The sequence below is a fragment of the Phascolarctos cinereus genome, unplaced genomic scaffold, assembly GCF_003287225.1.
Source record: "Phascolarctos cinereus isolate Bilbo 61053 unplaced genomic scaffold, phaCin_HiC Scaffold_1;HRSCAF=81, whole genome shotgun sequence".
In the NCBI taxonomy this organism is placed as follows: Eukaryota; Metazoa; Chordata; class Mammalia; order Diprotodontia; family Phascolarctidae; genus Phascolarctos; species Phascolarctos cinereus.
Genome location: NW_027555514.1, coordinates 275,348,723 through 275,373,686, shown reverse-complemented (window position 1 = coordinate 275,373,686; position 24,964 = coordinate 275,348,723). Strand labels below are relative to the sequence as shown.

General features: G+C 41.7%; 1 protein-coding gene across 1 annotated transcript in view; it reads right to left on the bottom strand.

Moving 5' to 3' along the window:
- Window positions 1–24,964, bottom strand: part of POLR3B (RNA polymerase III subunit B) — a 147,217-nt gene that overhangs the window by 66,291 nt on the left and 55,962 nt on the right. The window contains exons 13-16 of the mRNA XM_020982425.2: window positions 11,657–11,818; window positions 3,256–3,456; window positions 2,596–2,758; window positions 1,619–1,772 (exon numbers count right to left, since the gene is read on the bottom strand). Coding sequence (XP_020838084.1) covers window positions 1,619–1,772; window positions 2,596–2,758; window positions 3,256–3,456; window positions 11,657–11,818 — 680 coding nt within the window. The remainder of the gene's footprint in view (window positions 1–1,618; window positions 1,773–2,595; window positions 2,759–3,255; window positions 3,457–11,656; window positions 11,819–24,964) is intronic.

Sequence of the window (24,964 nt, the reverse complement as noted above, 5' to 3'; positions counted from 1 at the left end):
TTAACCCAGCTGAGTTCTAATGGAAGCTCTTGCTTTTTACAGGGCATCTCAGCTTAAGCAAACATAACTGGATCAGGAAGATGCTGGGCTCCTGCAGCCACATCTTACGAAGGGACAGCTTTAAGAGAGAGAGAGAGAGAGAGAGAGACAGAGAGAGAGAGAGAGAGAGACAGAGAGAGACAGAGACAGAGAGAGAGAGAGAGAGAGAGAGAGAGAGAGAGAGAGTGTGTGTGTGTGTGTGTGTGTGTGTGTGTGTGTGTGTGTTGGGGGGGACGCGGTTGGGGCGTGGTGACAACACTCTGGCTTGGCTCTTCCAGTTGCATAACAGGCCTAAGGTATAAAAAGTGCTCGGGCTCCAGGCCCTGTTCGATTGACCTGTAACTGTCAGCGCTGACTTGCATCTGAGGACTCCGCCACTACAAGGAAACATCCCCACAAAGGAAGGCATGTGAGATCGAAACGTCAAGGGCTGTTGCTATTTGGACAAGCAGCTCTTACAGAGTGCAACCAATACGACAAGATACTTGTGCATTCTGCCCTGGAGCCCAAAGGACCATCTGGGGACTAATGAGTACTTTGAAACAGTCAAGATGAGGATCTGCACAATCACAAAGGGAGAAACAAGCTGCTGAAAGGGAGCTGGGTGAGCTTTCCACGGAAATCCACATGACTGCAGGCCTGCCTCTCCGTCTGGGTGAGGACGTCTCTCACCAAGGCTGCAGCTCAGCCTGCCTCAGGGGAAGTGAAGGAAGGAAAGAAGACGTGAACTGGGGCAGGCAGAGAGGAAGTCACTCTGGCTGCTGTGGCTAAAATGCCCCAAACTCCTGGCTCCATAAGAGGTGGCTGGGAAGACAGACCTGGTCCCTCTTGAAGACATTAGACTGCATCAGAAGGTAGCAGTGAGCTCCTCGGGGGCAAAACAGCCTTCCAGATGGCCTGGTTTGCTCCCTTATACCTCTCTGAGAGGCACCATCGAAGAGCAGATAAAGCACAAGAGCTGGAGTCCCAAAGTCCTGAGTTCAAATCCAGCCTCAGACACTTACTAGTTGGGCAAGTCACTTAACCTCTGCCTCAGTTTCCTCATCTGTAAAATGAGGGTAATAATAGTAGCACCTACCCTCCATGGCTGTGAGATAATATTTGTAAAGAGCTTGGCAAACCTTAAAGCAGCTATGTAAATGCTAACTACTATTACAGTTATCATTCATGTTAATAATAATGTGAATTGAATATTGGAAAGGGAGAAGAAATAACAATGACACCATTATATGACATTGAATAGTTTGCAAAGTGCCATACATAGATTATTTTCACAATGACCCACGGTCACCCAGCTGGGCAGTGTGTGATGCAGGATTTGAACTCAGGTCTTCCAGAATCCCAGCCTTCTATCTACTGTGCCACCTAGCTAGGGCATTCCCAAAGGGCCTGAAGAAATTCAGCTGCAGAAGGGCAAGGGGAGGCTGAAGAGATATAGCAACATCCCAAGTTAGGGGAGGAGATCCCAAGGGATGAATACTGGAGCCCAATGCTGTTTAATGGGGAAGTTAAAGTGGCAAAGAGAAATCTTTGCACCCACATCCCTGCCCCCAAGAAAGTCTGTTACAATCACATGTACCTGCACAGCCTTCCTCCATCTGAGGAAATGTAGACACACCTATCAGTGAGGTTTGTTGAGATGGAGACAAATTCATTGATATAACCAGCCCTTCGCATGAGTCGAAATGTATTCACTAGTTTCTTATGATCTCGAATGACACCCAGGATGTTACCTAAACACAATGGGTCAGAAATGTCTCCTTACATTAATCCAGAAAGCATCTTTCCTAATGTATGAATATGAAGCAAAACTACAAAACCCTTTACAAATCCCATTCTTAGCACCTTCTTTGATTTTGCTAATGAAGTGAAAGCCACCATCTAAATTAAAGTTTAATAAGTGATAGGCCCTGAAATACTGCATATAATATCAGATACGGTAGAGATGCGCTAGTCGGCTTTACTGAACTGGTTTTTTTTTTCTTTTAAAATTTTTGTTATAAGGGAAATCTTGACAAGTAGGGGGAAAGGGAAGGATATATTTGGAAATGAATACAAATAATGAAATAAAAATATAAAAAACCAAATGAGAAACTCAAATCAAGTCAATAGGCCTTATAATTTATAAATCAATACTCTGGCCTAAAAATGCAAATTAAAATATTTAATACTATTAAAAGAATAACAATACATCAACATACAAATTCCATTTATTACCTCAAAATGGTATGGCTATATCAACTAACTATACAGACTGATTTGAATTTTTCCACATAACACTGGGATTTCTGACCCACACCACTGCGCAGACTGACCATCCTCTCACTGCCACACCCAACAGCTGCTAATCTGCAGAGGTCAGAACTCCCAAGCACCTCGTTGGTCAACAGCCACTAAGAACCAGAGTGGGGAGGACTGAGTGTATGGGATGACTTATTTTTTAAAATTTAATTACAAAGTCAATTTATATCCTAAAAATTATGGTATATCTGCTTGTCGAATAGTAATTTGTCCCTCATAAATCATGACTCCACAATAAACGTTAAGAGGACCAACCATTGAGGAAGACAAGGAACACATTTGGGTAAGAGAGCTCTTCTCCACAGAGGAGGTTAACGTCCTCTACACCCAGGTTACTGGCTAGTTTAACAATGGGGCCATCTTCCATATCAGTAGTGATGTGTGTCATCAGAGCCAGGTTTTTTACCAAACCGCAAGCCTGAAAAACAAACAAAGACATAAATCATTCTTGAGAACATACACAAATGTTACAAAGTTCATTTCTACCTAAGTGATGTACCCCAACTACAATGGACGCTGCTTCTAAATCTGAAGCAACATGGCTATTAGAAGGGGGGAAAAAAGGGAAAGCCAACAAAAATGTGGGAGATTTAAATACATGGAAGTCTCCTCAAGACCAAGCCTCCCTCCAAAGTTTCTCCCCACCCCACCAGTTTTTCCTTTTGGGGGTTCCTACCCACTCTGTTGTTCTAATCACATACTGCCTCAACTAACTTTTCAATGACTCAAAGTATTCTTTAAACATATAAAAATGCAGAACGCACTTGTGCTTCCCATATGAACATGCGCTCCACTGCCCCCAGCCCCAAGGGAATGCTGGCCACCTCGCAGGTGTTTCATAAAAGAGCCAGAGGGGTGCGGAGCACTGCCCAGCAGAGGGCAGTGAGCGGTTCAGAGAGTCCATCAGCTGCTTACCTCTCCTTCAGGAGTGTCAGATGGACAGAGCATTCCCCACTGAGATGGCTGCAGTGAGCGAGGACCACTCACTTTCCTGGTCTTCTCAAACTGTGACGAGATCCTTGTCATCATGCCCAAGGCAGATATGTAGGACAGGCGGGACAGCACCTGGGTCACTCCCTGGCGGTCCATCTTAAATCTCTTCAGGGACCAATTTCCCTAGAAGAAGAAAGGCAGCTGAGAGGCCAGAGCCGTGCATGGCGGCGTGGGCCCTGGCTTTCTCCACTGGACAGCTGTGGAGAGCCTTGATGACTGTCACTAACTCTTGTTTGCTGAGTCCCTCAGAACTACTCAAATGCCTCATTTCCCCCCACCCCCTCCTGCCCCAACTCAAATGAACTAATGAAATATCCAGCTGGCTGAGTTGCTGGGGATGATGTAGAGAACGATTCTCAGCCTGCTATGGGCCCCAAGGAATCAGAGAACAGCCGAGGTGGAAAGGACTGCTGATCCTGCGTCTCAGCCTTCCCCTCTCGATCACAGAGCTGATCACAAAGCAGGTACTTCGCGTTTGCTGAAGGGAATATTCTGACTGTCCTCGGCCCTCAGGCCAAGCCAGGGTGGTCCGTGCTTCCAGACAGTTCTCATTGGTCACACAGCTGACGTCGACCTTCCCTTAACTCCCACCCTTTGGAGCCAGTTCTCCAGGTGAGGGCCGACCAGAACGGATCTTGTTCTATTCCTCAGGGTGACTCACAAACATTAGACGACAGCTCACTAGCAAGTTTCCCCCTCGGTCTTCTCCTCCCCTGGACCAAACACCCCTGCTCCTTCTCTGAGCAGCCCTTCTTGGGACACGCTTCAGTTTATTCATCCTGTGTCAATGGGATCCTCGAGAAGCAGACAATCAGCAGGACTCAAACCTTCCCATCTCTAGGCCCTCTTTTTCTATCAACAAAGCTGAAATTATCAAACTGGGCTCTGGGCTGCCCCATTGCCAGGCTGATTCTAGATTGAGCTCTGGAAGGTCCACAAATGCCAACTGGTAACCAGCAGCACCTCCCAGCCTGCACTCATGACTGGAACTTTCTGAAGCCAAGGAAGGCTCTCCTCATTTACCAAATCTATTTTTGAAACCCATCAAGATCTGTTCACATCACAAATGTATCACTTAACTTGTCAGCCATTCCTTCCAGTTCCCTGTCATGTGCAAACTGAATAAACACGTCTTTTATGCTTTTATCCAAGTCACTGATAAAAATGTGGACCAGGAAATCTTTAAAAATGGAGAAGAGTAATTTTAACTATGATCCAAAGTCTGTAAATGAAGAGTGTGTGTGTGTGTGGGGGGGGTTAAAGTAAAAAGAGAAAGGGGATTAGGCGAATTTGAATAACAAAAAGTCCCTGGTAGCCATGAGAAAAGGGGAAGCACAAAAGAACTATTAAAAAAGACCCCTTATTGGCGAGAAACTTTGACTTCTCCCAAATGAATCTTGTCTCATTTTATCACTTCTTTTTATACAACTTCTGTACTGCCTAAGTATTATTGGTGCTTAACTGATTCCAATCATGATAATTAGATGTATCTAAAATGAGGGGCTTCCACAAAGGTCCTTCTCCAAAGTGTCCTGGTGGCACAGAAGGGGCTCTGGATGCTCACAGACTCAGCTGGTAGACACAAGCCCTGGCAGGTCCTCCCACTGTCTAATATCTTCAAAGCACCATAAGGTGTGGAAAGCACTTTACGTTTATCATCTCAATTGAACCTCACTATGATCCTGTAAGGGAGGTGTGATTATTTCCCCTTTTTTTCAGATGAGGAAACTGAGGCTGAGACAGGTAAAGTGACTTGCCTTGTATCACACAGCTAGGAAGTGTCTGGAAGGACTTGAGCTCAGGTCTTCCTGACCCTAGGCCTAGCACTTTCTCCAAGTTTGCTTTAGTAGTGAGCCCTGAGCCAGCTGTCTAAGAACCAGAATCATTTCAAAGAGACTCTGCCTTGGGCTGGGCACAAGGAGATGACATAAGGAGTGCCTCGGTGCCAGACAAACGAGCCCTCACAGGGACAAGATCACAAATCTCTGGGGCGGCAAAGTAAAATCAAAAGAATGAAGTGCCAGTAGCCTGTGGTTACCTTTTACAAAAGCTGTAGAAAATATGCCCTTTTGGTAGGTCAGCCGGCAGCCACAGAAAAACCCACCAGCCAAAAAAGACTTGAGACTGTTGCTAATGACGGTTAACAAAACTGCCAACATAACCCCCAAGGGGATCTTGCTGAGTCATTATTCACTTTGCGGAATTATTTTTCTTTCTTTTTTTTTTTTAACATGGGATAGTTCTCTGGAAGCAAGAAGAGATGGGACACAGGGAAGACTGAGTTGATACAAAAACAAAAGTCATCCATTAAAACCCACTTTAAAAATACTGCTGGCATTCAGATAACATTTTAAGATATGCCAACTGCATGAGGTGGGACAGATACCACACTATGAGTACTGTTAGATCCCCATTTGACAGATTTTTTTTTTAAATGGAAGCTCAGGGGTATTAAAGGACGTGCCCAGGGTCAAACAGCCGGGTAAGTGGCAAAGGTAGGCTCTGAGGCTCCTGACTCCACGGCCAGTGCTCCTCCCATTGCACCCCTGTCTCCACATAAGTGGCCCCTGGAGCTCACCGTGGCTACACTCCTTAACAAAGCAAACGGCCCCTCCTCCTTCCTCATACACAGCACCAACACCGTCACATAAGAGCACCCAGGGAAACGGTGAACGAGTCATCCTTAGTCAAAATCTACGCCCACAAGGGGGAGCTGTTCTGGATCTGATTACCACTGAACTGATCGCTGGGGTGGAAGTGAGGAGAGCCCTGTCGTGAAGTTACCACTCCCTCCTAAAGCTTGGGATAAAGGAGGAGAAAGCCAGGAATAGGCTGGCACATATTCTAGATACGGGGAAAGCAGTATTTCACAGGAATCAGAGAAAGGACAGGCTGGATCCCATGGACTAAAATTCTGCAGGGGGATGTGAGCCCAGGAGGGACAGGAGATGATCAAGAATGAAATTGTGAAGACATAAAGGGAGGAGGAAATACAGGAATTGTCCAAATAGACCAATGGAAGCACAGGGAACTCAGTAAGTCACTTAGAATGTGAAAAGAGAGGTACTGATGATGAGGATCAGAGAGTGTGCAGTTCTATAAAAATAGTGTCAAGAGCACAGAAGTTCAGGATGAGCTGAGGCTGGAGAGTGAAAATGAGGACAACAAAGGTGGTCGTGCCACTCCAACTTTGTTACTGAACTGTCCCATGAAGGGAACGCTGCAGATACAGTTTACTAGAGAGTAGCAAGACTGCCTAGAAAGTAGCTCCTATTCTTGGGGAGATGCTTGCAGCATGAGGAATATGACAATAAAGCAATCAGATCAATCGGAGCTAATTTGACAGCTGGCTCAAAGGGGAGTCTGTAGCGGTGCCCCGCTGGAGCACCCCTAAAATCTAGGCTTGGCCCTGTACCAGTACAGTACTGAAACATTTCTACCAATGAATTGGAAAAAGGCATAGATGGAACACTCATCAAATTGGCCAAGGACACAAAAACCAAGACGGAAATATGACCCACTAGAGAGCAGAGTCAGGATTTCATAAAATGAAACACCACAGGAGACAAATGTAAAGTGTCATGCTTGGGTACCCCATCCCCCAAAAAAAACCCTAGCCTCACCAGTACCAGAAGGGGGAGGAACAGCTTGGTACCAGTTTGAAGAAAAAAGGGGGTGGGGGAAGGTTAGTGTACTGCAAGCTCAGTGGGTAAAGTGGTGGTCAAGAAAGGGGATGCCATTGTAGGCTGCACTGAGGAAGGCTGCCAGGCACAGGGTGGCGACAGCCCCACCCGACCTCACCTGGCAAACTGTGTTTAGTTTTAGGCACTGTGGTGTAAGAAGGACATTGATAGGCCTGATGGGGTCTAGAGAAGGCAATCCAGACGACAAAAGTCCAAGGCATATGAGGCCCAGTTAAAAGGACTGGGCATGTTGTGGCCAAGAGAACACTCAGTATGAGCGTGTCAGCTATCTTCAAATATCTAAAAGGGCTGTCTTGTGGAAAATCAGTCAACAAGGGAGAGACTGCCTCTGTTTGGCTTCAGAAGACAGATCAAGAAACAAGGCTCAGTCTCTGAGTCAGGAGGACCCGAGTTCAAATCCAGACTCAGACACTTGACACTCACCAGCTATATGACCCTGGGCAAGTCACTTAACCCCAACTGCCTCACCAAAAAAAGAAAAAAAAAGGAAAAAAAAAAGAAAAGAAACAAGGCTGGGGATAGGGGGCAAGGGGTAGTAATGGGGAGGCTGCAGAACAGACTATTTAGGCTAGGTGTCAAGAAAAACATGCTAACAATTACAACTGTCAAAAGCAAAATCACTTATCTTAGGAGGTGGTAGGCTGGTTCCCTTTAGCCGGAAGTCTTCAAGCACAGGCTGGATGCCCATTTGTCAAAAATGTGAGAGTGAGGATTCCTTCAGGTCTGGCTACTTGAACCTCTCCAATTCTGTGACTTTGTGACTGTGCTGGCCAAAACTCTGCAGTCTAGCTGCCTGGGCCCCAAACTGCATTCCTGATAAGAGCTGACAGCAAGCAAAGCCCATTTGTGAATGGCATGAAATGTGCATGGATAAGAGGATCAGCCATTCTTTCTGTGGTGGCCAAGAACTGAAAACTGCAGGGATGCCCATCAATTGGGGAATGGCTGAGCAAGTCGTGGTATATGAATGTAAAGGAATACTCTTGTGCTATAAGAAATGATGAACAGGCTGACTTCAGAAAAACCTGGAAAGACTTGCATGAACTGATGAAGTGAGCGGAACCAGGAGAACACTAAACACAGTAACATTATGATTAACTTTGGTAGACTTAGCTCTACTCAGCAATGCAAGAATGTAAGACAATTCCAAAAGACTCATGATGGAAAATGCTATTGATATGTAGAGAAAGAACTGTGGGGTCTGAATGCAGATTAAAGCATGTTATCTTCTCTCTCTCTCTCTTTTTTTCCTTGTTGTGGTTTTTCCCTTTGGATCTAATTCTTTACGACATGATTAATGTGGAAATGTGTTTAATATGATTGTAACATGTATAGCCTATATCAGACTGCATGCCGTCTTGGGGAGGGTGGAGGGGAAGGAAGGGGAGAAAATTTAGAACTTAAAATCTTATAGAATTGAATGTTGAAATCTAAAAATAAATAAAAATATACATATCAAAAAAAATTTAAAAAAAATAAAAGGATCAGCCATTTAGAGCCAAGAAGAACCCTGTGGACCATCAAACTTCCTTGTTCTACAGACGAGGGCCTGGAGGCCCAAGAGGTCAAGTGTGTGCCCAAGGTCAAAGAGGCAGCAGAGTCGGAATCTGACACTCTTCTCTCATTTCAAATCAAAAACTCTTCCCACTGGACCACATTGAATCTAATCATGTTCTTCAGAAGTCTGGCAACTCTTCAAAAGAGATGCTTTTTCCCATGCCCCTATAGGTAGAAATATCTACGAGTAAGGTGCTAAGTCCTGAAGATGTCCTAGTGAGATGGCAGCTAAAACGTACCTTAGGGATACTTTGCAAAAGCTGAAAAATGAGTGTGTAGCTGTTATGGGGGATAAGAAAGAGCTGCAGATTTATTAATGGAGGCTTTGAGGAATGTAAGAATTAAATTTGTGTAAATCCTCAGGCACTTTACATATGCTCTGCAGCTATCCTGGCACTCAAGACTTTCTGAAAACATACTCATATAAAATTCATTTTGAACACTGAATTTACTTCATTTCCTAAAATGGGTACATTAAGTCTTCCTAAGGAAAATATTTTCCAATGTTAAGAGAAGATTTTTAAATCTGCTTGCACAGTAACTGAAATAAAACTGCAAAAATGAGAGGAAAATAGCTATGTCTTAAACTAAGTGGCTGACATACTGATCTCCGTCAATTTAAAGAGAAAAACTAAACCATGTATATTGGAGTACGCTTCTAATCCCTGCTACTAGGGAGGCCAACCTCCTGGGGATAGGAGAGCTTAGCTGCAGGGGGCTACGTTCATCAGGTGTCCATACTAAATTCAACATTAATATGGGGAGCCCCAGGAACAGAGAGAGGCAGGGGATCACCAATAGGTTACCTAGAGAGGAGTATACCGGCCAAAGAGTGGGACTGTGCATCTGAGACACCCCTGTACTCCCAGTCTGGAAGAGATAAGGTGTTTAATCTTTTTTTTTTTTTTGTGAGGTGATTGGGGTTAAGTGATTTGCCCAGAGTCACATAGCTAGGAAATATTATGTGTCTGAGGTTGGATTTGAACTCAGATCCTCCTGACTCCAGGGCTCGTGCTCTACCCACTGCACCACCTAGCTGCCCTGAGTTTAGTCTTTAAAACATAAACCAAAACAAAATAAGAAGGAAAAACTAACAGTGACAGTGGGGGGGGGGGGAGGCATTAGTGCAGTAGATTGAGTACAAGCCTAGGGTCAGGAAGACTCATCTTCCCAAGTTCAAATCTAGCCTCAGACACTTCCTGGCTATGTGACCCTGGGCAAGTCACTTAACCCTGTTTGCCTCAGTTCCTCATCTTTAAAATGAGCTGAAGAAAGACATTTCAAACCATTCCAGTATCTTTGCCAAGAAAGCCCCAAAAGGGGTCACAAAGAGTTGGACACAACTGAAAATGATTAAACAACAACAAATAAGGGAAAAGACCCACTGGCAGATTGACTCTTTCAGGACAGTTTGAACTGAAAGTTGTAAACTGTTTTGGGAATCCTTTCATAAAGTTTAGTATAAGGCAATTATTATAACAAATATATACCACTAAAAGACCAAGAGACAATGGTGATTTTTTTTAATCCACAAACAAGGATATAATTTTCAAAATTGTTATAAAAAATAAAAAAGAAGTCTAGGTTCAAGAAAGCCCCGTCTGACACCAGGCAGGGGAAACAGAAGGCTAACGGGTCTTTTTGCACAAATCTTAGCAAAACGACATTTAAAGCAGGTGAAATATCATCATGAGGACTCCCAAGGGCCACCTTCTCATGCAGCCTTTTAGGTCACTGGCTGCCGGCAGAAGGCCTCCTAAGCGGGGACTAAAGGTAGGAGAAATACCTGGCACAGAACAAGTCAGGAGGCGGGCGCTACAGAAGGATCTGTGGATGACCGTTCTAGTATTCTACAGGAGACAACACAAAAGTGACAGAGGAGAAGCTGAGAGTGAGTCCAGAGACCTTTCTCCAAGCATGTCTGAGCAGGTGAACGGCAGCCCCACAACGCTCTTCCAAGACGAGTCTTTGTTCTGACTGCCGCATAGAACATGAGCTCCCAGAGGGCAAGAACTATTTCCTTTTTGGTCTTTGTATTCCCAAGGCCTAGCACACAGTGGGAGGTTACCAACTGATTGCAGACCAATCAGAGGGAAGGGTTCATTTAGGAAAAATTTATGTTACCATCTCTTACTGATTTCCTAAAAAACTAGGCTGCTGAAGATTTTTAAGAAGTAACAACACCAAAAATTCCACTACTGATTAATTTACCACCAGCTGTGATTCCATGAAGAATGTGCTTCAAAAAGTTTCATTTTTCTTTTTTTCCATGCCAGTCTGAAGTCTGCTAACAGGAGCCTGGGAGATTTCAGGAGTTCTTTCTCAGCCTTCTTTTGCCCCTGGTGGACCAGGCTAGTGCGTCACAGACCAAGGCTTCCCCTTGGCCCTGCTCACAGAAGGCTGGGCAAGGCTCTGATGGCAAGCAAGGACTGCCGACTCGCACCCACGAAGGATTTCTTGTGTTGGACCAACAAGTCTGCCCCCGACTCTCTCATTATTAAAGGAATCAAGGTGGGATGTCAGAGTCTGCCTTGATTGACAGTGGCAGCAAAATCCTATCTATAAAGCTAATTTTATCTGATAAACTTACACATTTTTTTTAAAGACAGAAAACATATGTGATAAAGCCTCCTGAATGGAGGCCTTAAACACAGCAGCTGCCACAGGCTGAGCTCACAAATGGGTAAGACAGCTGAAGACCTTACACCTGCAGTAAAAGGGAAGGTACATTGTTCTGGACAACAGCTGAACAATCAATAGACCTAAACAAGTCGATGTTATCTCAAGTTTATGTTAACCAAAAAAAAGTTTCATTAAGAGAAGGGAAGAAGGGCATTATTTATAGCAAAAGCAAGGGACAAAATAAAAGTTTCCTTTGAAAGCAGGAGGAAAATTCTTAATAACTTCTAGACTGCTGATATACTCTAAAAATAGAAAAGTGAAAAAGAATTCCAGTGAAAGGATCAACTGCACATTTCCTCCTTCTCCAAACAACCAAGCACAGAAACAGGTTCCCAGCGAAGCCCACCCGAAGGACACAAGGCAAGGAACAGGCTGCTTACGGTGGAGATGGCATTGACCATGCCGTTGGTGATCTGATCCTGACGCATGTGCTTCACCACATCAAACTGGGCAGCCCTTTGCTTGGGGATCACTTGATCGGCAATCTTCTTCATTTCAGAATTAAATTTTTTGAATAAGTCTTCAAAGAGAAGAGAGAGAAGCTGCAAATAAAAGCACAAAAACAGAAAAAGTCTTTTTAAAAACATGCTTTTCCTTCTTCCATGCAGTGAATGTGAATGGGATGAATTCAGCCATAAAATGGAAGCAGAAACAAAGCAGATTAAAAAACAGAATCCCACAATATACTATTTATAAGAAACACACCTGAAACAGAGAGACGTAACAAAGTAAAAGTAAAGGGCTACAGCAGAATCTATTATGCTTCAGCTAAAGTAAAAAGAAAAAAAGCAGGGGTAACAATCATGATCTCAGACAAAGCAAAAACAAAAATAGAGCCAATTAAAAGAGGCAGGCAAGAAAACTACATTTTGCTTAAAAAAAAAAAGTACCATATATAATAAAGTAATATCAATATTAAACATACATGCACCAAGTGGTATAGCACCCAAGTTTCTAAAGGAAAAGTTAAGTGAGTTACAGGAGGAAATAGACAATAAAATTATATTAATGGAGGACTTCAACTTAAAAAAAAATAAACAAGAAAGAAACTAAGAAAATGAAAAAACTTTAGAAAAGTTAGCTATGATAGGCCTCGGTAGAAAACTGAATGGGAATAAAAAGGAATATACCTTTTTCTCAGTGTTACATGGCACCTACACAAAAAAATGACCACGTTTTAGGGCATAAAAACCTCACTATCAAATGCAGGAAAGCAGAAATATTAAATACATCCTTTTCATTCCGTAATACAATAAAAAAGTATATTCAATAAGGGGTTCTGGAAACATAGATGAAAACTAACTGGAAACTAAATAATCTAATCTTGAAGAATGAGTGAGTCAAAGAACAAATCACAGAAATAACTAATAATTTTATTAAAGTGAATGACAACAATGAGACAACATACCAAAGTTTATGGGATGCAGTCAAAATAATATTTAAGGGAGAATTTATATCTCTGAATGCTTCATCAAAAAAAAATACTGAAAGAGAAGATCAATGAATTGGGCGTGCAACTAAAAAAAAAACTAGAAAAAGAACAAATTAAAAATCTTCAATTAAAAACTAAATTGGAAATCCTGAAAATCAAAGGAGAAACTAATAATACTGAAAGAAAGCCACTGAACTAATAAATAAAACTAGGAACTGGTTTTATAAAGAAAATAAATAAATAACTAGATAAACCATTGGTTAACTTGATTTTTAAAAAGAGAGAAGGAGGGGGCAGAGCCAAGACGGCAGAGTGAAAGCAGTGATTCTCCCCCAAACCCCTCCAAATACCCATAAAAAAATGGCTCTAAACAAATTCTACAACAGCAGAACCCACAAAAAGACAGAGTAAAACAAATTTCCAGCCCAAGACAACCTGGATGGTAGATCAGAAAGGTCTATCACGCCAGGTGGTAAGAGGAGCGCAGTGCAGCATGGGCAGGCAGGCTGCAGAGAACCTGGAGCAGGCCTCAGAGGACTGAATCATGGGCAGCTGTGGTGGTTTCCAGACTGCTCAACCCATGAATGGTCAGTGGAAAAAGTCTGTTTCTGCGGTGTTGAGAGAGGAGTGTGGGGTCTCAGCTCCATTCCCCGAGGAAATTGGCCCTGGGGAGGCAGCTGCATCCTGAGCTTCCGGCCCACAGACTGAGGGGGAATCGAGTGGCTGATCAGAGGGGGACTGCAGGGATCTCTTTGCTGGTGCTGAGGCAGGAATCTCTTGATTTGCCCGTGCTTGGATCTGGGTCACAGTTCTGGGTGGCAGTCCTGGGGTGAGGAGGAGCGCTGGCACAGTGGAGTTTGCAGTGGCTGTGGAGAGGAGCCCCTCCTCACAATTCCATGACAGAAAAGACTGCTTGTGGTTGGTCACTCATAGACCAGAGCACAGGCCAGGAAAAGAGTAAACACCTTGACCCTTATCATACCACCCTGGAAGAAATGAAAATTTACAGGTCCCTAGAAGTATCTCTGAAAACAGCTGTACAAACCCCCAAAGCTTGGGACAGTACATTCTTCACACTGGAAGCAGACTCTTACCTTAACAAAGAGTTTAAAACTCAAGTAGTTGGCCGGGATCATGAGCAAACCTCGAAAAAAGAGTCAGACTATATTATCTTACTTTGGTGACAAAGAAGATCAAAACATACAACCAGAAGAAGACAACAAAGTCAAAGCTCCCACATCCAAAGCCTCCAAGAAAAATATGAATCATCCAGGCCTTGGAAGAGCTCAAAAGGGATTTTGAGAAGCAAGTAAGAGAAGTAGAGGAAAAACTGGGAAGAGAAATGAAAGTGATGCAAGAAAATCATGAAAAACAAGTCAACAGCTTGCTAAAGGAGACCCAAAAAAATACTGAAGAAAATAACACCTTAAAAAATAGCCTAACCCAAATGGCAAAAGAGGTCCAAAAAGCCAATGAGGAGAAGAATGCCCTAAAAAGCAAAATTGGCCAAATGGAAAAGGAAGTCCAAAAGCTTACTGAAGAAAATACTTCCTTAAAAATTAGAATAGAGCAATTGGAAGCTAGTGACTTTATGAGAAATCAAGACACTGTAAAATAAATCCAAAAGAATGAAAAATTAGAAAACAATGTGAAATATCTCATTGGAAAAACAACTGACCTGGAAAATAGATCCAGGAGAGAGAATTTAAAAATTATTGGACTATCTGAAAGCCATGATCAAAAAAAGAGCCTAGACATCATCTTTCAAGAAATTATCAAGGAAAACTGCCCTCATATAGTAGAACCAGAGGGCAAAATAGAAACTGAAAGAATCCACAGATCTCCTCCTTAAAGAGATCCCCAAAGGAAAACTCCTAGGAATATTGTAGCCAAATTCCAGAGTTCCCAGGTCAAGGAGAAAATATCACAAGCTGCCAGAAAGAAACAATTCAAGTACTGTGGAAACACAATCAGGATAACACAAGATTTAGCAGCTTCTACATTAAAGACCACATATTCTGGAGGGTAAAGGAGATAGGATTACAACCAAGAATCACCTACCCAGAAAAACTGAGTATAATCCTTCGGGGGAAAAAAAAATGGTCATTCAGTGAAACACAGGACTTTCAAGCATTCTTGATGAAAAGACCAGAGCTGAATAGAAAATTTAACTTTCAAATACAAGACTCAAGTGGAACATGAAGAGGTAAATAGGAAAGAGAAATCATAAGAGACTTATTAAGGCTGAACTGTTTACATTCCTGCACGGAAAGATGATATTTATAACTCATGAGACCTTTGTCAGTATTAGAGCAGTGGGAGGGGAAAAATTATATGTATAGATAGATAGATAGATAGATAGATAGATAGATAGATAGATAGATAGACAGACAGACAGAGGGCATGGAGTAAGTTGAAGATGAAGGGGTGATATCTGGAGAATAAAATTAAGGGGTGAGAAAGGATTATACTAGGAAAGGAGAAAGGGAAAGGTAGAATGGGGTACATTATCTCACACAAAACGGACAAGAAAAGGTTCTTACAGTGGAGGGGAAACAAGGGAAGGTGAGAGGAAATGGGGGAATCTCATTCTCATAGGATCTGGCTTAAGAAAGGAATAACATACACACTCAATTGGGTATGGAAATCTGTCTTACCCTACAGGAAAATGGGGGGGGAGGACAAGAGAACAGGGGGATGATAGAGAGAAGGGCATATTGGGAAAGGGGTAATCAGAAGGAAGTACTTCTGAGGAGGGACAGGGTCAAAAGAAAGAACAGAATAAATGGGAGGGCAGGATAGGATTAAGGGAAAAGAGTTAGTTTTTCACAACATGTCTACTGTGGAAGCATTTTGCATAACTGCACATGTATGGCCTGTATTGAGTTGCTTGCCTTTTCAATGAGGATGGGTGGGGTGGGAGGATGGGTGGGGTGAGAGGAAGGGAGTAAATTTGGAACCCAAAGTTTTAAAAACACACATTAAAAAAAAAAGTTTTCCCATGCAACTGGGAAATGAGGTGCAGAAATCCATCCTGCCCTACAGGAAAATAGAACGGGAAGGGGATAAGAGAAGGGGGGGGGAGACAGAAGGGAGGGCAGACTAGGGGAAGGAGTATTCAGAATGCATGCCATCTTGGGGTGGGGGAGGGGCAAGATGGGGTGAAAATCTGGAATTCAAAATCTTGTGGAAGTAAATATTGAAAACTAAAAATAAATAAATTCATATTAAAAAAATAAAGTCAAAAAAAAAAGAGAGAGAGAGAAGGAAACCAAATTACCAGTATCAAAAATGAAAAGGGCAAATTCACCACCAATGAAGAGGAAATTAAAGCAATTATTAGGAGTTATTTTGACTAATTACATGCCAATAAATCTAACAACCTAAGTGAAATAGATGAATATTTACAAAAATATAAATTGCTCAGATTAACAGGAGAGGAAACAGAATACTTAGATAACCCAATCTTAAAAAAAAAATTAAAAGCCATCAATGAGCTCCCTAAGAAAAAAATCCCTAGGTCCAGGTAGATTTACAAGTGAATTCTACCAATATATAAAGAACAGTTAATCCCAACACTATTTAGAAAAATAGGCAAAGGAGGAGTCCTACCAAATTCCTTTTATGATACATATATGGCACTGATACCAAACCAGGAAAAGCTAAAACAGAAAAAGAAAACTATACACCAATTTCCCTAATGAATATTGATGCAAACATTTTAAATAAAAATTAGCAAGGAGATTACAGCACTATATCACAAGATTATACAGGTGGGATTTATACCAGGAATGCCGGGTTGGTTCAATATTAGGAAAACTATTAGCGTTAACTGACCATATCAATAACAAAAACCAACAGAAATCATATGATTATCTCAAAAGATGTAAAAAAAAGCTTTGACAAAACACAATACTCATTCCTATTAAAAACACCAGAAAGCAAAGAAATAAATGGAGCTTCCCTTAAAATGATAAGTAGTATCCACCTAAAACCATCAGCAAGCATTATCTATAATGGGAATAAGACAGAAGGCTTTCCAGTAAGATCAGGGGTGAAGCAAGGATGCCCATTATCACCACTATTATTCAATACTGTACTAGAAATGCTAGCTGTAATAATAACAGAAGAAAAAGAAATTGAAGGAATCGGAATAGGCAATGAGGAAACAAAACTACCACTCTTTGAGGATGATATGATAATATACTTAGAGAATCCTACGGAACTAAAAACTAGTTAAAATAATTCACAATTTTAGCAAAGTTGCAGGATATAAAATAAACACACAAAAATTATCAGCACTTCTATATGTTAACAACAAAGTTTAGCAGCAAGAGACAAAGAAATTACATTTAAAATAACTGTAGACAATATAAAATACTTGGAAGTTTACCTGCCAAGATAAACCCAGCAACTATATGAACACAATTACAAAATATTATTCACACAACTAAAGTTAGATCTAAGTAACTAGAAAAATATTAATTGCTCATGGGGTAGGCTGATTCAATATTTTAAAAAATGAAGATTCCACCTAAATTATTTAGTGCCATATCAATCAAACTATCAAAAATTATTTATAGACCTAGGAAAAAAAACATAAAATTTTATCTGGAAGAACAAAAGGTCAAGAATATCAAGGGAATCAATGAAAAAAAAATGTGAAGGAAGGTGGTTTAGCCATACCAGATCTAAAACTGTATTACAAAGTGGTAATCATCAAAATAATTTGATACTGGCTAAGAAAAAGAGTGGTAGATCAATGGAATAGATAAAGTACACAGTAGTAACCTAGTGTTTGATAAACCTGAAGATCTTTGGTACAAGAACATATTATGTGACAAAAACAGCTGGGAAAACTGGAGAGCAGTTTGGCAGAAACTAGCTTCAGACCAACATCTCACACAGTATAGCAAGATAAGTTCAAGATGGGTACACAATTTAGACATAAAGGCTGATAGCATAAGCAAATTATGGCAGCATAGTATAGTTTACCTGTCAAATCTATGAATGAGGGAAGAATTTATAAACAAACGAGAGCATTATAAGACACAAAATAGATAATTTTGATTGCATTAAGTTAAAAAGGTTTTGCAGAAACAAAACCAGTGCAGCCGCGATGAGAAGAAAAGCAGAAACCTGAGGAAAGAAAATTTTTTTACAGCAATGTTCTTTGATAAAGGCCTCATTTCTCAAATATATGGAGAACTGAGTCAAAATTATAAGAATCCAAGTCATTCCCCAACTGATAAATGGTCAAAGGATATGAACAGGCAGTTTTCAGAGGAAGAAATCAAAGCTATCTACAGCCATATGAAAAAATCACTACTGATTAGAGAAATGCCAATTAAAACAACCTCACATCATCAGGTTGGCTAATATGACAGAAAAGGAAAATGACAAATGTTGGAGGGGATGTGGGAAAATTGAGACACTAATGCACTGTTGGTGGAGTTGTGAACTCATTCAACCATTCTATAGAGCAATTTGAAACTAATGCCCAAAGGAATATAAAACCATGTATACCGTTTGGTCCAGCAATACCTCTACTAGGTCTTTATCCCAGAGAGATTAAAAGAAAAAAAAAAGGAAAAGAACCTATACATACACTAATATTTATAGCAGCTCTTTTTGTGTTGGCAAAGAATTGGAAATTGAACAGATGCCCATCCACTGGGGAATGGCTGAACAAAGTGTGGTATATGGATGTGATGGAATATTATAGTGCTGTAAGACAGGGACAAGAAGGATGCTTTTAGAAAAACCTGGAAAGACTTACGTGAACTGATGCAGTCAGTTGAGCAGAACCAGAACACTGTACATAGTAACAGCAATATTGTACAATAATCAACTGTGAATTACTTAGCTATTCTTAGCAATACAATGATCTAAGACACTTCCAAAGGTCTCATGATGAAAAATGCTATCCACCAAAACAACTCATGGAGTCTGAATACAAATTAGAGCAGACTTTTTTTAAACTTTCTCTGCTTTTCTTGGGGTACTTTCAGTCTGTGTTTTCCTTCACAACATGACTAATATGGAAATGTTTTGCATTACTGCACATTTATAACCTATATCAAATTGCTCGCCCTCTCAATGGGGGAGGGGAGAGAATTTGGAACTCAAAATTTTTAAAAAATGAATGTTAAAAAATATTTACATGTAATTGGAAAAAAAAATTTATTAAAAATAAAGACAGACTTACTACTATATTGTTGGTAGAATGGGTGCAATTATTCTAGAAAGCAATCTGGTATTATGCTAAAACAGTAACTACAATGTCCATGTGCACCAAGAAATCACCTTGCCAGACATGTACAAGACGGTCAAAAAGGAACAACAACAACAAAAATCACATATACACCAAAATATTCACAGAAGCAGGTCTGTATGTGTGAAGGGGGAGAAAGGGGTAGGGGAGCTGAGACATGGCAGAGGGGAGCGGGGGGGTGTGTGTGTGTGTGTGTGTGTGTGTGTCTGGGTGGGTGTACGTATGTATGCCTATGTGACAGCAAAAAAAATGGAAAAAGATTCCCACTAAAACAGGGAATGGTTAAATCAATTGTGACACACACACATATATATATATATATATATATATATATATATATATATATATATATGTATTATGCCATATTACTATGCTTCATGCAATAATAATAGTTGACATCTGTATAGCACCTACTGTGTGCCAGGCACTGTGCTAAACACTTCACAATTAGTATCTCATCTGATCCTCACAACAACCCTGGGAAGAGATGCTACTGTTACCCCCATTTTACAGATGAAAAAACCAAGACAAAGGTTAAGTAACTTGCCCAGGGTTACAAAGCTAATAAGTGTTGGAGGCTGGATTTGAACTTAGGTCTTCCTGACTCAGGCCTGGAACTCTATATACTATACCACCTGGCTGCCATAATACTTAAATCTCTCTTCTCCAGAACACCCAGGCTCTGCTAATCTCACCTGTGGGTACCAAGGAGTGAGGCCCTCTATTAATATTTTGGGCAAGCCACTGCCATCTTAGAATCTGCTCGTTCCAGGATGGAATCCAGTAGAATCAGTATTGCTACAGTGTATGTGTGCCAATCTACTCCCCTAGGGGTCCACTCACCGTCCGTGTACCCTCCCAAACCAAACTACCCCTTGCATCCCACCTTTCCCCTCTATGTGTTGCCTCCCCTTATTAGAATGTAGGCTCCTAGACGCAGGGAATGTTTTTCCTTTTGTTTTATACCTCAGTGCTTATTTAGAACCCTGTAAGCATTCAATAAATGTCTTTTCAGCCATTCATAAAACACAATGAATGTGAAAAATTCAAAGCAGCGCAGAAGGACTTACATGAACTGATGCAGAATAAAAAGTTAAAACAATATACACAATGACTCCACTAATATAAAAGAACAAAAAGCCTCAACGGAATCCTGTGTGGTTGTAATGACCAAGGTTCTTGGTGCTAGAGCAGCATTCTCTACACAGCTCCATTCTTTACTGAGAAAAGAATATCACATCTACTGTCAGACTCAGTTGGTTCATTGGCTGAGTTTGCTGAACTGCTTCTCCCCCTCCCTTCCACTTTTTAAAAAATTCTTTCTTATAAGGGAAGGCTCTCTAAGTAGGGGAAGGGAAAGAACTAGCTTCAGAAAGGAAAGTGACATAAAAAATATCAACAAAATTTTTAAAAAGAAATGCTCGCCTTTCCTGCAAGGCTTAGTTCAAATGCTTCTTTTTCCAAAAGTGTGCCTTGATCCCCCAGTTGAAAGTGATCTTTCTCTCCTCAAATTTCTGCAAACAAGGCAAAGCCTAAACAGTCTGTGTTCTGTGTCCGGATGAGGGAGTGTTCACGGCATTGGAAGGTCATGGATTTAGTGCTGGAAGGTGCTGTACAGTTCACATAAGCCAACCTCCTCTTTGTACAGAAAAGGAAATTAAAGCCCACAAGGGAGAAGTGACCACCGGGGTCATATGGGTCATATGGCCATCTCCAAGGATTCAGCCTCAACCCCCTGCTCTTTCCACAGTACCACACTGCCCTACAGCATGGGGATCTGAAAAAAGAAGACTGGTATAATCAGGAACATTTTAACAGACAGAGATGGGGAAGGGCATTGCAGGCGTAGAGAATGACACAACCCAAGGATCAGGGCTGAGAAAGGGAAGTCTATGTTTGCAAGCAGCTCTAAAGATCTAGTGTAGCTGACCACACAAGGAGCAAAAGTGTGAGCTAAGGGGGATTCGTTTGAAATGATGATCCCAATGGCTGAAAATGCTCACAGCTCATTGCTTTCTGGTTACATATCAAGAAAGAATAAACAGATAGAAGCAAAGGATGGCAATTCAACAATTTTTATGTTGTTACAAAATAAATATTATATGGAAGCTCCTACTCTGGGCACTGAGGACGCAAAGGTTTTTAAAAAGACACAACCCCACCCTCGAAGAATATGTCAAGAACAGAGATGATGATGTACAAAAGTAAAGTTTGCATCAATATTTCAAGTTTACAAAATTTCAATGGCAGGATGCTGGTGCAGATAAGAAATAAATCAGTAAATACATATTGAGTACCTCTTATATCGGAGACACAGCGCTAAATCCTGGGATTCAAACAGAAGAGTGAGGCACGTTCTGCCCTCAAGGAGCTTCTATTCCACTGAGGGAAAACGACGTGTTCACAAAGAAGTCAACGCAGGATATACACAAACCAAATCTGGAGAGATGGAGGGAGGAGAGAGGAACCACCAGCAGACCGAGGAAGGGCACTTGAGCTGAGCCTTAAAGGGTGCCAGGGGTTCCAAGAGGCAAAGGGGAGGGAAAGTATTCCAGGACAGCCTGTGCAACGCACGGAGACGGGGTGGAAACTCAAATATGGCAGCAGCATGCAGGCTGATCTGGAGAGCGGAAGAAGAATGGGTCACCAGCCTGACAAGGTAAACTGGAGCCAAACTCTGAAGGACAATAAAAGGCCAAATGAAGGAGTCTGTATTTTATCTTAGAGACAACAGGGTGCAACAGAAGTTTCCAAAGCAGGTGGCTGCCATGATCAGAACTGCACCATGGGAATATGACACGGCACCTCTACTGCCTCTTTAGAAGGCATTGAGGAGGGGAGACAGCAACTCCCTCCGCACCTTAGGAGATGGCTTTATCAGTTACTTTGGCTGAAAAAGGAAGTCCCTTCCAGGGATCAGCCCTTCCCTCTTCAGCGTGGATAGCCCATCAACGGACCTGACCTTGAAGCAAAGGGAGGCTGGGCCAGACCATGGGCAAGCCTTTGAGAACCCAGGGTTCATGAGGGAGAATGCTACAGAGCAAGACTTAAACAAAAATGAAAACCAGTGAAAACCAGTAGAGACGCCATCATAATCAAAAACGAAGATGGTGAACTCTGAGGCGAACAAATTAAAACTAAGTACGAAACCCAGTGAAAACCAGTAGAGATGCCATCATAATCAAAAATGCAGATACTAAACTCTGAGGTGACCAAATCAAAACTAAGTATGGAAATCAGTGACAAAAGAAATATTTTTGCCATAACCTTGGAAATGCATTAGTTCACAGAGAATGAGAATGAGAAAGAACCTTTAGAGAATGCATCTCTCTTAACCCCCACATTTTATGGAAGGTGACCTTGGCCAGAAGAAATGGTGGCCCCAGGCTTACCCTGCACCCACCCCAATGGCCTGCTATTTTTCTGGCAGACAGCTCGCACAGCCCCTTGGCCCCAGGAGATAGTCAGGGAGTTGCAGCAGCCCTCCTGACAGTAAGGAGCTCCTCCTCCTCCTCACTTAGCTGGCTGGGCCTCAGCTAAGAAGCCAGCCCTCCAAGCCAGGGATGTTAAATTCACCTACAAAGGAGTCGCCAAAGTTACAGGAAACTATAGTGACTGAGAAAACCACATATTAACATTCTCTGTGTTCTACTGTATTTTTATTTATTGTGTTAAATGTTTTCCAAGCATATTTTAATCTGGTTGAGGAGGCCCCTTTGACACTTCTCCATGGCATTCAGTTCTAGAAGCACCTGACGGAACTTGCCTTCCATGGGCTAAGGTTTCCAGAGGCCAGGGTCACACAGGTAGCACAGTCAGGAGGAAACAAACTTTACTTAGCAAAGTCCATCAGACTCCTAGTAATTCAGCTCAATTCCATAAGCAGCCACTGAGCACCAATTATTCCATGCATAAGGGTTTGCTGAAACCAGATACAGGCAGTCTCACTTTTAAAGAATGTATGAAGAACCTAGTGAACTACAAGAGAAAAAAACTGAAGCTGAACTTGTCTGCTAAGTGGGTAATCACTGTGGCTAAAGGTACTGAACTACTTGACATAAACATCAAATGTAACTAAGGTAATCAGATGGCTCTCCTATGTGACCTAAGGAATCTGTCTGCTTCAGACTTCATATTTCATTTCCACTAAAAGAACTTTCAAAGCAAAAGATAAAAAGCCATGGAAAACAAGTGAAGGGAGCAGGAAGTTTTGTCTTACTTGTGAACTCTGCGTATGTTCAAAAAAGAAGGGTCTTAAATAAGATGAGGTGATCGCCTTCCTGCTTTCTTTGTGTCCAAATGCTTTACAGCATACAAACACTGCTCACATATTTTTCCATATTATTTTAAAACATTAGTGTTAAAAGGCTACATAACATATGGAACACATCACACATGTGCAAAGATACTACAGTATTTTATACAGGTCATATAATCCATATGTACACACATACATGAATACATGTCAAACAGTTGTGGCCTGTTGTCTTTGTACTCCGAGTTCATCTACAGATAACAACAGCTGGCAGAGAGCACCTTACACACTCTTTCTCACACGGGCCCATAAGGGCACCCCTATGAAATAAGTCAGGCAAACATGACACACCCACTTTAAAGATGACGATTTTCTCATGACTGCATGTCTTAAGAGGAAGAAGCAGGCCTCCACCCCGGACCTCCTGATCACAATTCTAGGGTTCTCCCCTTTCTAACACAAGTGTAAGTTAGCGACGAATCTTTACCTGCGCACAATAAACATGAGACAAGGCCAAGTTTTACACAAGACACACTGAACTTTAGTAGAACATACCAAGTGAAGTCAATGTAATTCATGTATTAAAACAACACAAATGATGCCATGTGCCTTAGCATTTTACAATTAACAACCTCTTAAGTTTTACGTTGGCAACTCATGTGAACATAAAAAAGCAGGGAAAATGTTCCTCAACTCAAGGCCTCATCTCATGCCTCTTTGCATGGGTGGTATCCATCTCCCATACCTGACACATCCTCCCTTCTCATCCCATCCTCTCAGAATCCTTGTGGGCTGCCAACGTCGTCGCCTTCTCAAATTTCCCCACTTCAGTGTTCTCTCTGACCAAGATCCACTTTGTCTTAAACTAATGCACACGTCATATTCAGAAAACCAGCAGCTTCTGTGGGGTGGGGACCCAGCACCACACTCTGAATACAGCAGATACTGCAGGCTCTGCAGCTACTCAAAACCTGGAGTTTCTTTACGTGCTCTCTGGCCACCAAAGTCCTTGGCTTTGTGAAGTGACGCAACCACAGACAGACATGGCTTGATCGACGCAAATGACCTTGGAGAAGATGCATCAGTACTTGCTTTGCTCCTCGGCCCCCTAGCAAGCAGTGGGCCCTTCCAGCCAACACAGAGGCAGCAGCTGACAGATGCGCAGTCAGAGGCTCCCATGGGGGCTGTCTCAGAACAGGGGCTTTCTGACTTTTCTGTTCGTGCCTCCAGCACTGAGCAAAGTGCTTTGCACATAATAACAGTTTTAATAAATGTTTTTTCCATTCATTTATTAATAATGACTAACTCTGATAGACTTTGCTCTTCTCAGCAATGCAAGGATCTACGACATCTCTAAAAGTCTCATGATGGAAAATGCTATGCACATCCACAGAGAGAACAATGGAGCCTGAAAGCAGATCGAAGCACACTATTTGCTCTTTTTTTCCCTTCTGTTTTGTTTTGTTTCTTCTTTCTTTTGGTTCCTCCTATTGGTTCTAATTCTTCTGTACAGCACAATGTGAAAATATGTCTAATAGGAATATATATGTAGAGCCTATATCAGATTGCACGCCATCTTGGGGAGGAAGGCAGGAAGGGAGGGAGGGAGAGAAAACTTAAAACTCAAAAGCTTTATGGAAGTGAATGTTGAAAACCAAAAATAAATTAATTTGAAAAAAAAAATTTTAAATAAAAAATAAAAGGAATCCCAAAAGTAAAAGTCCCAG